Source organism: Mercenaria mercenaria, chromosome 15, assembly GCF_021730395.1.
Source record: "Mercenaria mercenaria strain notata chromosome 15, MADL_Memer_1, whole genome shotgun sequence".
Lineage (NCBI taxonomy): Eukaryota > Metazoa > Mollusca > Bivalvia > Venerida > Veneridae > Mercenaria > Mercenaria mercenaria.
In genome coordinates this window covers 50,617,407-50,629,600 of record NC_069375.1, presented here as the reverse complement: position 1 = coordinate 50,629,600, position 12,194 = coordinate 50,617,407, and the positions used below count along the sequence as shown (strand labels likewise).

At 39.0% G+C, this 12,194-nt stretch overlaps 1 protein-coding gene across 7 annotated transcripts in view; it reads left to right on the top strand.

Annotated features, from left to right (window-relative positions):
* LOC123554306 (kynurenine--oxoglutarate transaminase 3-like) overlaps nucleotides 1-12,194 on the top strand; it is a 171,526-nt gene that overhangs the window by 116,518 nt on the left and 42,814 nt on the right. For all 7 annotated transcript variants that reach the window (XR_006686990.2, XM_053525255.1, XM_053525256.1 and 4 more), the window contains one exon: nucleotides 7,461-7,650. Coding sequence is in view for 6 of the 7 variants with exons in the window: in XM_053525255.1 (XP_053381230.1) it covers nucleotides 7,461-7,650 (190 nt within the window). In the remaining variant the exon portion in view is untranslated. The remainder of the gene's footprint in view (nucleotides 1-7,460; nucleotides 7,651-12,194) is intronic.

Below are 12,194 nucleotides of genomic sequence, written 5' to 3'. Positions count from 1 at the left end.
CGAAGTGCTCAAGGTGAGCTTTTGTGATCACCCTGTGTCCGTTGTCCGTTGTCAGTCGTCGTCAACAATTTGACTGTTAACACGCTAGAGGTCAAAATTTTGACCCAATCTTAATAAAACTTGGTCAGAATGTTACCCTCAATAAAACTTGGACGAGTTTTATCTTGGGTCATCTGGGATCAAAAACTAGGTCACCAGGTCAAATCAAAGGAAAAGCTTGTTAACACTCAAGAGGCCACATATATTACCCTATCTTCATGAAACTTGGTGAGAATGTTTACCTTGATGACATCTAGGCCAAGTTCGAATCTGGGTCATGTTGGGTCAAAATCTAGGTCACCGGTCAAATCAAAGGAAAAGCTTGTTAACACTTTAGACGCCACATTTATGACCCTATCTTCATGAAATTGCTTAGAATGTTTATCTTGATGATTCCTAGGCCATGTTTGTATCTAGGTCATGTCGGGTCTAAAACTAGGTCACAGGGCCAGATCAAAGAAAAATCTTGTTAACACTCTAGAGACCACATTTCGTTTTGTGGGGGTATATAGGAGTGAGCTTGGCGGTCAGTTGGTCGGTCAGTCTGTTGGTTTTGCATGGTTTCCGGATGATAACTCAAGAAAGGCTTGACCAATTTAAATAATTTTTGGTACACAGGTGTAACATCAGAAAATACAGGTCAAGTTCGAATTTGGGGTCAGTAGGTCAAAGATCAAGGTCACAGTGACCCTGAACAGTTAAACGGTTTCCGGATGATAACTTGAGAACGTTTGGGCCTAGGATCATAAATTTTGGTACACAGGTAAACATCAAGAAATGCATGTCAAGTTCGACTTTGAGGTCTGTAGGTCAATGGTCAAGGTCACAGGGACTTGGAACAGTTAAATGGTTTCCGGATGATAACTTGAGAATGCTTGGGCCTAGGATCATAAATTTTGGTGCACAGGTGTAACATCATAAAATGCAGGTCAAGTTCGACTTTGAGGTCTGTAGGTCAAAGGTCAAGGTTACAGTGACTCGGAACAGTTAAATGGTTTCCGGATGATAACTTGAGAACGCTTGGGCCTAGGATCATAAATTTTCTGGGTCATGTGGGGTCAAAAACTAGGTCTACCAGACAAATAAAAGGAAAAGCTTGTTAACACAAGGGACCACATTCTTTAGTCTGCTACTGGTTGAAAACCAGTTTCGGGGACTATAGGAATGTGCTTTTCCGTCATTCCGTCCGTCTGTCCGTCCATCCGCAATTTTGTGTCAGGTCCATAACTCTTGTCATCCATGAAGGGATTTTAATATTACTTGGCACAAATGTTCCCAATGATGAGACGATGTGTCATGCGCATAACCTGGACCCCTAGCTCAAAGGTCAAGGTCACAATTGGGGGTCAAATGTCAACAGAGTTTTTTTCCTGTCCTGTCAATTACTCTGCCATCAATGAAGGGATTTTAATATTACTTGGCAGAAATGTTCCCCATGATGAGACAACATGTCATGCCCAAAACCCGGACCCTTAGCTCAAAGGTCAAGGTCACAATTGGAGGTCAAAGGTCAATAAGGTTTTTTTCCTGTCCGATCCAGAACTCTGTCATTCATAAAGGGATTACAATATTACTTGGCATAAATGTTCCCCATGATGAGACGACATGTCATGCACAACACCCAGTACCCTTGCTTAAAGGTCAAGGTCACCCTTTGAGATCAAAGGTCAATAGGATTTTTTTCCTGTCGGGTCTATAACTTTGTCATGCAAAACAGCATTTAGATATCAGTTGGCACAAATATTCCCCTGGATGAGACAACATGTCATGCGCAAAACCCAGGCCCAAGAACTAATGTCAAGGTCACACTTAAGAGACCAAAGGTCAGACACAAGAATGACTTTGTCTGGAGCATTTCTTCTTCATGCATGGAGGGATTTTGATGTAACTTGGCACAAATGTTCAGCAACATAAGACGGATTGTCATGCGCAAGAACCAGGTCCCTAGGTCTAAGGTCAAGGTCATATTTAGAGGTCAAAGGTCAAATTCAAGAATGACTTTGTATGGAGCATTTCTTCTTCATGCATGGAGGGATTTTGTAACTTGGACCAAATGTTCACCAACATGAGGCACCCTTGTTTTTAGAATTACTTCCCTTTGTTTTACTATAAATAGATTTTATTGTAACTTTTTTATTACTGGCGGTAAAGAAAAATCGAGACCACTTCTCTGTGGTACAACATGCATGTTACATCCAATTTTAAGGTGTATTTTGACCCATCTCTACCTGGTAAAGAGTTCCTTGTGGACTAATAATATATAGATTTTTTTTTTTTTTTTATACGCCCGTTTGAAAAACGGGACGTATTATGAGAACGCCCCTGGTGGGCGGATTTCGGGCGGCGTCCACAGACCTTGTCCAGAGCATATCTTCTACATGCATGGAGGGATTTTGATGAAACTTGGCACAGTTGTTCACCATCATGATACGGAGTGTCATGCGCAAGAACCAGGTCCCTAGGTCTAAGGTCCAGGTCACACTTAGAGGTCAAAGGTCAAATTCAAGAATGACTTTGTTCGGAGCATATCTTCTTCATGCATGGAGGGATTTTGATGAAAGTTGGCACAATTGTTCATCATCATGAGACGGAGTGTCATGCGCAAAAACCAGGTCCCTAGGTCTAAGGTTAAGGTCACACTTAGAGGCCAAAGGATACAAGAATGAAAAATTCAAGCATGACTTTGTCCGGAGCATGTCTTCTTCATGCATGGAAGGATTTTGATGTAGCTTAGCACAGTTGTTCACCATAATGAGACAGAGTGTCATGCGCAAGAACCAGGTCCCTAGGTCTAAGGTCAAGGTCACACTTAGAGGTCAAAGGATACAAGAATGAAAACTTTGTCTGGAGCATATCTTCTTCATGCATGAAAGGACTTTGATGTAGCTTGGCACAATTGTTCACCATCATGAGACGGAGTGTCATGCACAAGAACCAGGTCCCTAGGGGTAAGGTCAAGGTCACACTTAGAGGTCAAGGATACAAGAATGAAAACTTTGTCCGAAGCATTTCCTCTTCATGCATTGAGGGATTTTGATACAACTTGGCACAAATGTTCACAAGCATGAGACGGAGTGTCATGCACAAGAACCAGGTCCCTAGGTCTAAGGTCAAGGTCACACTTAGAGGCCAAAGTTCAGATACAAGAATGACTTTGTCAGGAGCATTTCTACTTCATGCATGGAGGGATTTTGATGTAACTTGGCACAATTGTACACCATCATGAGACGGAGTGTTGTACACTGGTTCCTTCTTTTGAATTACTTCCCTTTGCTGTTACTATAAATAGCTTATATTGTAACTTTTTCATTACAAGTTGTAGGGAAAAATCGAGACCACTTTTCTGTAGTACAACATGCATGTTACATGCATGTTACATCCAATTCTGAGGTGTATTTTGAGCTATCTCTACCTGGTGAGGATTTTTGTGTGGACTTGTAATTTTTTTTTTTTTTTATTTTATTTTTTTTTTTTTTTTCTCTTTTAAGATTAACTTCAATTAGTTGTTGCTATAAATAACTTACATTGGAACTTTTTATACGCCCGTTTAAAAAACGGGACGTATTATGGGAACGCCCCTGGCGGGCGGGCGGCGTCCACAGACCTTGTCCGGAGCATATCTTCTACATGCATGAAGGGATTTTGATGAAACTTGGCACAGTTGTTCACCATCATGAGACGGAGTGTCATGCGCAAGAACCAGGTCCCTAGGTCTAAGGTCAAGGTCAAGAATGACTTTGTCCGGAGCATATCTTCTTCATGCATAGAGGGATTTTGATGAAAGTTGGCACAATTGTTCATCATCATGAGAAGGAGTGTCATGCGCAAGAACCAGGTCCCTAGGTCTAAGGTCAAGGTCACACTTAGAGGCCAAAGTTCAGATACAAGAATGACTTTGTCAGGAGCATTTCTACTTCATGCTTGGAGGGATTTTGATGTAACTTGGCACAATTGTACACCATCATGAGACGGAGTGTTGTACACTGGTTCCTTCTTTTGAATTACTTCCCTTTGCTGTTACTATAAATAGCTTATATTGTAACTTTTTCATTACAAGTTGTAGGGAAAAATCGAGACCACTTTTCTGTAGTACAACATGCATGTTACATGCATGTTACATCCAATTCTGAGGTGTATTTTGAGCTATCTCTACCTGGTGAGGATTTTTGTGTGGACTTGTAATTTTTTTTTTTTTTATTTTATTTTTTTTTTTTTTTCTCTTTTAAGATTAACTTCAATTAGTTGTTACTATAAATAACTTACATTGGAACTTTTTATATGCCCGTTTAAAAAACGGGACGTATTATGGGAACGCCCCTGGCGGGCGGGCGGCGTCCACAGACCTTGTCCGGAGCATATCTTCTACATGCATGAAGGGATTTTGATGAAACTTGGCACAGTTGTTCACCATCATGAGACGGAGTGTCATGCGCAAGAACCAGGTCCCTAGGTCTAAGGTCAAGGTCAAGAATGACTTTGTCCGGAGCATATCTTCTTCATGCATAGAGGGATTTTGATGAAAGTTGGCACAATTGTTCATCATCATGAGAAGGAGTGTCATGCGCAAGAACCAGGTCCCTAGGTCTAAGGTCAAGGTCACACTTAGAGGTCAAAGGATACAAGAATGAAAACTTTGTCCGGAGCATTTCTTCTTCATGCATGGAGGGATTTTGATATAACTTGGCACAAATGTTCACCACCATGAGGCGGAGTGTCATGCGCAAGAACCAGGTCTCTAGGTCTAAGGTCAAGGTCACACTTAGAGGTCAAAGGATACAAGAATGAAAACTTTTTCCAGAGCATTTCTTCTTCATGCATAGAGGGATTTTGATATAACTTGGCACAAATGTTCACCACCACGAGACGTAGTGTCGTGCGCAAGAACCAGGTCCCTAGGTCTAAGGTCAAGGTCACACTTAGAGGCCAAAGGTCAGATACAAGAATGACTTTGTCCGAAGCATTTCTTCTTCATGCATGGAGGGATTTTGATGTAACTTGACACAATTATACACCATCATGAGACGAAGTGTCATGCGCAGTTCCCTTCTTTAGAATTACTTCCCTTTGTTGTTACTATAAATAGCTTATTTTGTAACTTTTTCATTACTAGTCGTAGGGAAAAATCGAGACTACTTTCCTGTAGTACAACATGCATGCTACATCCAATTTTGAGGTGTATTTTGACCAGTCTCTACCTGGTAAAGATTTTTTGTGAGGACTTACAATTTCTTTTTTTTCTTTTTTTTTTTTTTTTTTTTTTTTTAAGATTAACTTCCCTTAGTTGTTACTATAAATAACTTATATTGTAACTTTTTTATAATTGACCGTAGGGAAAAACCCAACCACTTTTCTGTGGTACAACATAGATGTTACTTTCCAATTTTAGGTGTTTTTTAAGGTATCTCTACCTGGTAAGGAGTTTTTTTGTGGACTTAGAAAAACAAAAGACTTAGTTATTACTAAACAACCACAAAATTAAAATTCCATTTGCAAATACAGGTGCTAGAGTAAAGAAATTTGCTGTGACGGGCGTATATTGTGACATTCTTGCACTCTTGTTTATAATTGACCGTAGGGAAAAACCAAGACCACTTTTCTGTGGTACAACATTGATGTTACTTTCATATTTTGGGTGTATTTTAAGGTATCTCTACCTGGTAAGTATTTTTTTTGTGGACTTAGAAAAATAAAAGAATTACAATAATTTATAAAAAAAAAAACAACATTGTAAACAACTAGAAAATTAAAATTCCATTTGCAAATGCAGGTGCTAGTGTAAAGAAATTTGCTGTGACGGGCGTATATTGTGACATTCTGGCACTCTTGTTGTTAACCAGGTTTAGATTGAGTTATGTCGTTGGTCGGGCGGGCGGGTGGGCGGCGTCAAACTGGTGCTTCCGGTCAATAACTTTTGTTTCGGTAAAGATATTTGAATAAAACTTGGTATGTATGTAGCTCATATCAAGACAAAGGCTGGGATTGATTTTGGCGTTTCTCGGGTCAAGGTCAAGGTCACTGTTACTTAAAATAGAAAAAGTGTTTCCGGTCAATAACTTTTGTTTCGGTAAAGATATTTGAATAAAACTTGGTATGTATGTAGCTTATATCAAGACAAAGGCTGGGATTGATTTTGGGGTTTCTGGGGTCAAGGTCAAGGTCACTATTACTTAAAATAGAAAAAGGGTTTCCGGTCAATAACTTAACTTAGGAATGAGCTATCATGATGAAACTTGGTGTATAGAAAACTTATATAAAGTTGTAGCTTGGGATTGATTTTGGGGTTTCTGGGATCAAGGTCAAGGTCATTGTTACTAAAAATAGGGTTAGGGTTAGGGTTGTGCTTTAAAGTGGTGCACCGTGATTCAGTATACTTTTTTATTCTTATGAAAAGTGTTGAAAACCTGGTTTCCTGGCATTGCCGCGTTTCTTGTTTTTTTAAGGATTAATTACCCTTTGTTGTTACTATGAGTAACTTGTATGATAACTTTTTTATAATCAGCGTTGTTACATCATTTTGTAGTATATATAGTACAATATTGTTTATACATCATTGACAGATATCATTCATAATGTTATACTGCAGTAGAGAAAATTAGGTGCCTTCCAGTAGGGGACTTTGTATTGCATGGCAATACTTCATTCACTTGTTTATTCAATCTTCATAAAACTTGGTCAGAATGTTTGGTATCATGAAGTCTTGTATGATTTCGACTCTGGGTCATGTAGGGTCAAAAACTAGGTCATTTGGTAAAATCAAAGGAAAAGCTTGTTTATACTCTAGAGGCCACTTTTTTGCTCCAATCTTCACGAAACTTTGTCAGAATGTTTGTTTTCATAAAATCATGATCAGATTTTAATTTAGGTCATGTGGGGTCAAAAACTAGGTCACTAGGTCAAATGAAAGAAACTGCTTGTTGACATTTGTCTCCATGAAATTTAAGACAGGTTAAGAATAGCTCCGGTTGGGTAAAAAACTAGGTTACTAGGTCAAATCGAAGAAAAAAAAAACACTAGAGGCCACATTTTTACTCCAATCTCTATTAAACTTGGTCAGAATGTTTATCTCCTTGAAAACTAGGTCACCCGGTTAAATCAAAGGAAAAGCTTGTTAACACTCTAGAGGCCACATTTATGACCCTATCTTCATGAAACTTGGTCAGAATGTTTATCTTGATGATTCCTAGGCCAAGTTTGAAACTGGATCATGTGGTGTCAAAAACTGGGTCACTAGGTCAGACATGTTTGTTATGGTGTGTTACTCTGGTGAGCAACCTAGGGCCATCATGGCCCTCTTGTTCTTCTTTTGTCTGAAAATCTCTGGTAATATTTTGACCCCATACTTCCATCAGTCTTTCAAATAGCCAAGCACGCTGTCAACAGACAGTTCTTGTTAATATTTTAGGCACCTTGCTACATTACAGGAAGCAGTTGCATCAGGATTAGACTATGAGATCTCAGTATTTGGTGACCAAGAAAAGTGCTATCTGCAGTCACTGGCACTAGAACTGCTCCCAAAGAGAGACATGCTGGCCAAAGTACTCGCAGAAGTTGGCATCACACCAACAATTCCAGAGGGTGGATACTTCATGATGGCTGATATTTCTAAACTGGGTAAGGATTCGATTTATATATACAGTAAAGTCATTAGTCAGACAGCAAAGCAAACTGGACCATTATTTTATGCATTAAGAAAAAACATTAGTTATACTGTAAAATCTGGTAAATAAGAGCATATTCGAATATAAGGGCATCAAAAGTAAGCGCATACGGCCTTACCTTTATTCCTATACTCTGTATGGGAAAAGAAATTACAATCTTAGTGTTGAACAGTGACTGAATGGTCTGAGAGATTGAACATTATTTGCAATATGATCATTATGCTTTTATTGTCAGGGCTCCAGAAATTTTGAAATGAATCAGTCAGTCAATCAATCAATCAGTCCGAAATGAAATCTACCCCACCCACCATATTATACATATACTGTAACTGTAAAATGTGATACAGTAAAGAAATTAGTATGTCATCCATTATAAATGATTCACCGGTCACCCCGAGTTACCACACAATGAAAACAGTCATTCGGTGTTATATGTGATCGTTACTTTGTTAAAATTTTGATGTTTTTCCGAGAAAATAGTTGCAAGGATAGAATTGCCGAGGCATTATTTTCTTGGTATTAAAGCTAACACATGTGACCTTGGCAGGTAGTTTGTGATGTTTCCTCATTAGATCTATATATTTGACGGATTTTTAGCTCACCTGTCACAAAGTGACAAGGTGAGCTTTTGTGATCACCCTTCGTCCGTCGGTCTATCCGTCAACAATTTCTTGTCTGCACGATAGTGGTTTCATTTATGATTTTATTTTAACCAAACTTGCACATAAACTTGTATCACCATAAGATCTCGGTTCCTTTCTTGAACTGGCCAGATCCCATTATAGGTTCCAGAGTTATGGCCCCTGAAAGGGCCAGAATTACTCATTTTGAGCTTGTCTGCACAATAGCAGCTTTATTTATGATTTGATTTTTACCAAACTTGCATACGACTTGTATCACGAAAAGATCTTTGTTCCTTCTTGGAACTGGCAAGATTCCGTTATGGGTTCCAGAGTTATGGCCCCTGAAAGGGTCAAAATTAGCTATTTTGACCTTGTCTGCACAATAGCAGCTTCATTTATGATTTGATTTTAACCAAACTTGCACAAAACTTGTGTCACCATAAGATCTTGGTTCCTTTCTTGAACCGGCCAGATCCCATAATGGGTTCCAGAGTAATGGCCCCTAATAGGGCTGGAATTAGCTATTTTGAGCTTGTCTGCACAATAGCAGCTTCATTTATGATTTGAATTTAATCAAACTTGCACAAAACTTGTGACACCAAAAGATCTTGGTTCCATTCTTGAACCGGCCAGATTCCATAATGGGTTCCAGAGTTATTGCCCCTGAAAGGGCCAAAATTTGCTATTTTGAGCTTGTCTGCACAATAGCAGCTTCATTTATCATTTGAATTTAATCAAACTTGCACAAAACTTGTGACACCAAAAGGTCTTGGTTCCATTCTTGAACCGGCCAGATCCCATAATGGGTTCCAGAGTTATTGCCCCTGAAAGGGCCAAAATTGGCTATTTTGACCTTGTCTGCACAATAGCAGCTTCATTTATGATTTGATTTTAACCAAACTTGCACACAACTTGTATCACCATAAAATTTCAATTCTTTTTTTTATACGCCCGCAGGGACGTATTATGTTATCGCCTCGGTGTCTGTCTCTCTGTCTGTGTGTTGGTTAGCAATTTCCCTTCCGCTCTGTAACTCTTGAACCCCTTGATGGATTTCAGAGAAACCTGACACAAATGTTCACTCATTGAAAGGATGTGCAGAGCGCATGTTTTGGATGGCTAAATTCAGTGTCAAGGTCACACTTAGGGGTCAAAGGTCATATGACTTTGTTTTATGTGAATATTGCTCAGCATTTGCGTTGCAGTGCTCTTGTTAGCTCACCTGTCACAAAGTGACAAGGTGAGCTTTTCAGATCGCGCAGTGTCCGTCGTCCGTCCGTGCGTCTGTCCGTCCGTGCGTAAACTTTTCCTTGTGACATCTCTAAGGTCACATTTTTCATGGGATCTTTATGAAAATGGGTCAGAATGTTCATCTTGGTAAATTCTAGGCCAAGTTCGAAACTGGGTCACGTGCCATCAAAAACTAGGTCAGTAGGTCTAAAAATAGAAAGACCTTGTGACCTCTCTAGAGGCCATAATTTTCAATGGATCTTCATAGAAATTGGTCAGAATGTTCACCTTGATGATATCTAGGTCAAATTCGAAACTGGGTCACGTGCGGTCAAAAACTAGGTCAGTAGGTCTAAAAATAGAAAAACCTTGTGACCTCTCTGGAGGCCAAATATTTCATAAAATCTTCATGAAAATTGGTCAGAATGTTCATCTTGATGATATCTAGGTCAAGTTCGAAACTGGGTCATGTGCCTTCAAAAACTAGGTCAGGAGGTGTAATAATAGAAACACGTTGTGACCTCTCTAGAGGCCACATATTACACAAGATCTTCATGAAAATTGGTCAGAATGTTCACCTTGATGATATCTTGGTCAAGTTCGAAACTGGGTCACGTGCGGTCAAAAACTTGGTCAGTAGGTCTAAAAATAGAAAAACCTTGTGACCTTTCTAGAGGCCATATATTTCAAAAGATCTTCATGAAAATTGGTCAGAACGTTCACCTTGATGATATCTAAGTCAGGTTCTAAAGTGGGTCACGTGCAGTCAAAAACTAGGTCAGTAGGTCAAATAATAGAAAAACCTTATGACCTCTCTAAAGGCCATATTTTTCAATGGATCTTCATGAAAGTTGGTCTGAATGTTCATCTTGATGATATCTAGGTCAAGTTCGAAACAGGGTCATGTGCGGTCAAAAACTAGGTCAGTAGGTCTAAAAAAAGAAAAACCTTGTGACCTCTCTAGAGGCCATACTTGTGAATGGATCTCCATAAAAATTAGTCAGAATGTTCATCTTGATGATATCTAGGTCAAGTTTGAAACTGGGTCAACTGCGATCAAAAACTAGGTCAGTAGGTCAAATAATAGAAAAACCTTGTGACCACTCTAGAGGTCACGTTTTTCATGGGGTCTTTATGAAAATTGGTCAGAATTTTCACCTTGATGATATCTAGGTCAAGTTCGAAACAGGGTCATGTGCGGTCAAAAACTAGGTCAGTAGGTCTAAAAATAGAAAAACCTTGTGACCTCTCTAGAGGCCATATATTACACAAGATCTTATGAAAATTGGTCAGAATGTTCTCCTTGATGATATCTAGGTCAAGTTCGAAACTGGGTCATGAGCCTACAAAAACAAGGTCAGTAGGTCAAATAATAGAAAAACCTTGTGACCTCTCTAAAGGCCATTTTTTTCATGGGATATGTATGAAAGTTGGTCAGAATGTTCATCTTGATGATATCTAGGTCAAATTTGAAACTGGGTCACGTGCAGTAATAAATTAGGTCAGTAGGTCTAAAAGTAGAAAAACCTTGTGACCTCTCTAGAGGCCATACTTGTGAATGGATCTTCATAAAAATTGGTCAGAATGTTCATCTTGATGATGTCTAGGTCAAGTTCGAAACTGGGTCACGTGCCTTCAAAAACTAGGTCAGAAGGTCAAATAATAGAAAAACATTGTGACTTCTCTAAAGGTCATATTTTTCATGGGATCTGTATGAAAGTTGGTCTGAATATTCATCTTGATGATATCTAGGTCAAGTTTGAAACTGGGTCTCGTGCCTTCAAAAACTAGGTCAGTAGGTCAAATAATAGAAAAACCTTGTGACCTCTCTAAAGGCCATATTTTTTATTGGGATCTGTATGAAAGTTGGTCAGAATGTTCATCTTGATGATATCTAGGTCAAGTTCGAAACTGGATCACGTGCCATCAAAAGCTAGGTCAGTAAGTCTAAAAATAGAAAAACCGTGTGACCTCTCTAGAGGCCATACTTGTGAATAGATCTTCATAAAAATTGGTCAGAATGTTCATCTTGATGATATCTAGGTCAGATTCGAAAGTGGGTCAGATGCCATCAAAAAGTAGGTCAGTAGGTCAAATAATGAAAGAAACCTTGTGACCTCTCTAGAGGCCATATTTTTCATGGGATCTGTATGAAAGTTGGTCTGAATGTTTATCTTGATGATGTATAGGTCAAGTTTGAAACTGGGTCAACTGCGATCAAAAACTAGGTCAGTAGGTCTTAAAATAGAAAAACCTTGTGACCTCTCTAGAGGCCATACCCTTGAATGGATCTTCATGAAAATTGGTCAGAATGTTCACCTTGATGATATCTAAATCAAATTTGAAATTGTGTCACATGCCATCAAAAACTAGGTCAGTATGTCAAATAATACAAAAACCTTGTGACCTCTCTAGAGGCCATACTTTTCATGGGATCTGTATGGAAGTTAGTCTGAATGTTCATCTTGATGACATCTAGGTCAAGTTCGAGACTGGGTCAACTGCGGTTAAAAACTAGGTCAGTAGGTCTAAAATTAGAAAAATCTTTTGACCTCTCTAGAGGCTATATTTTTCAATGGATCTTCATGAAAATTGGTCTGAATGTTCACCTTGATGATAACTAGGTCAGTTTTGAAACTGGGTC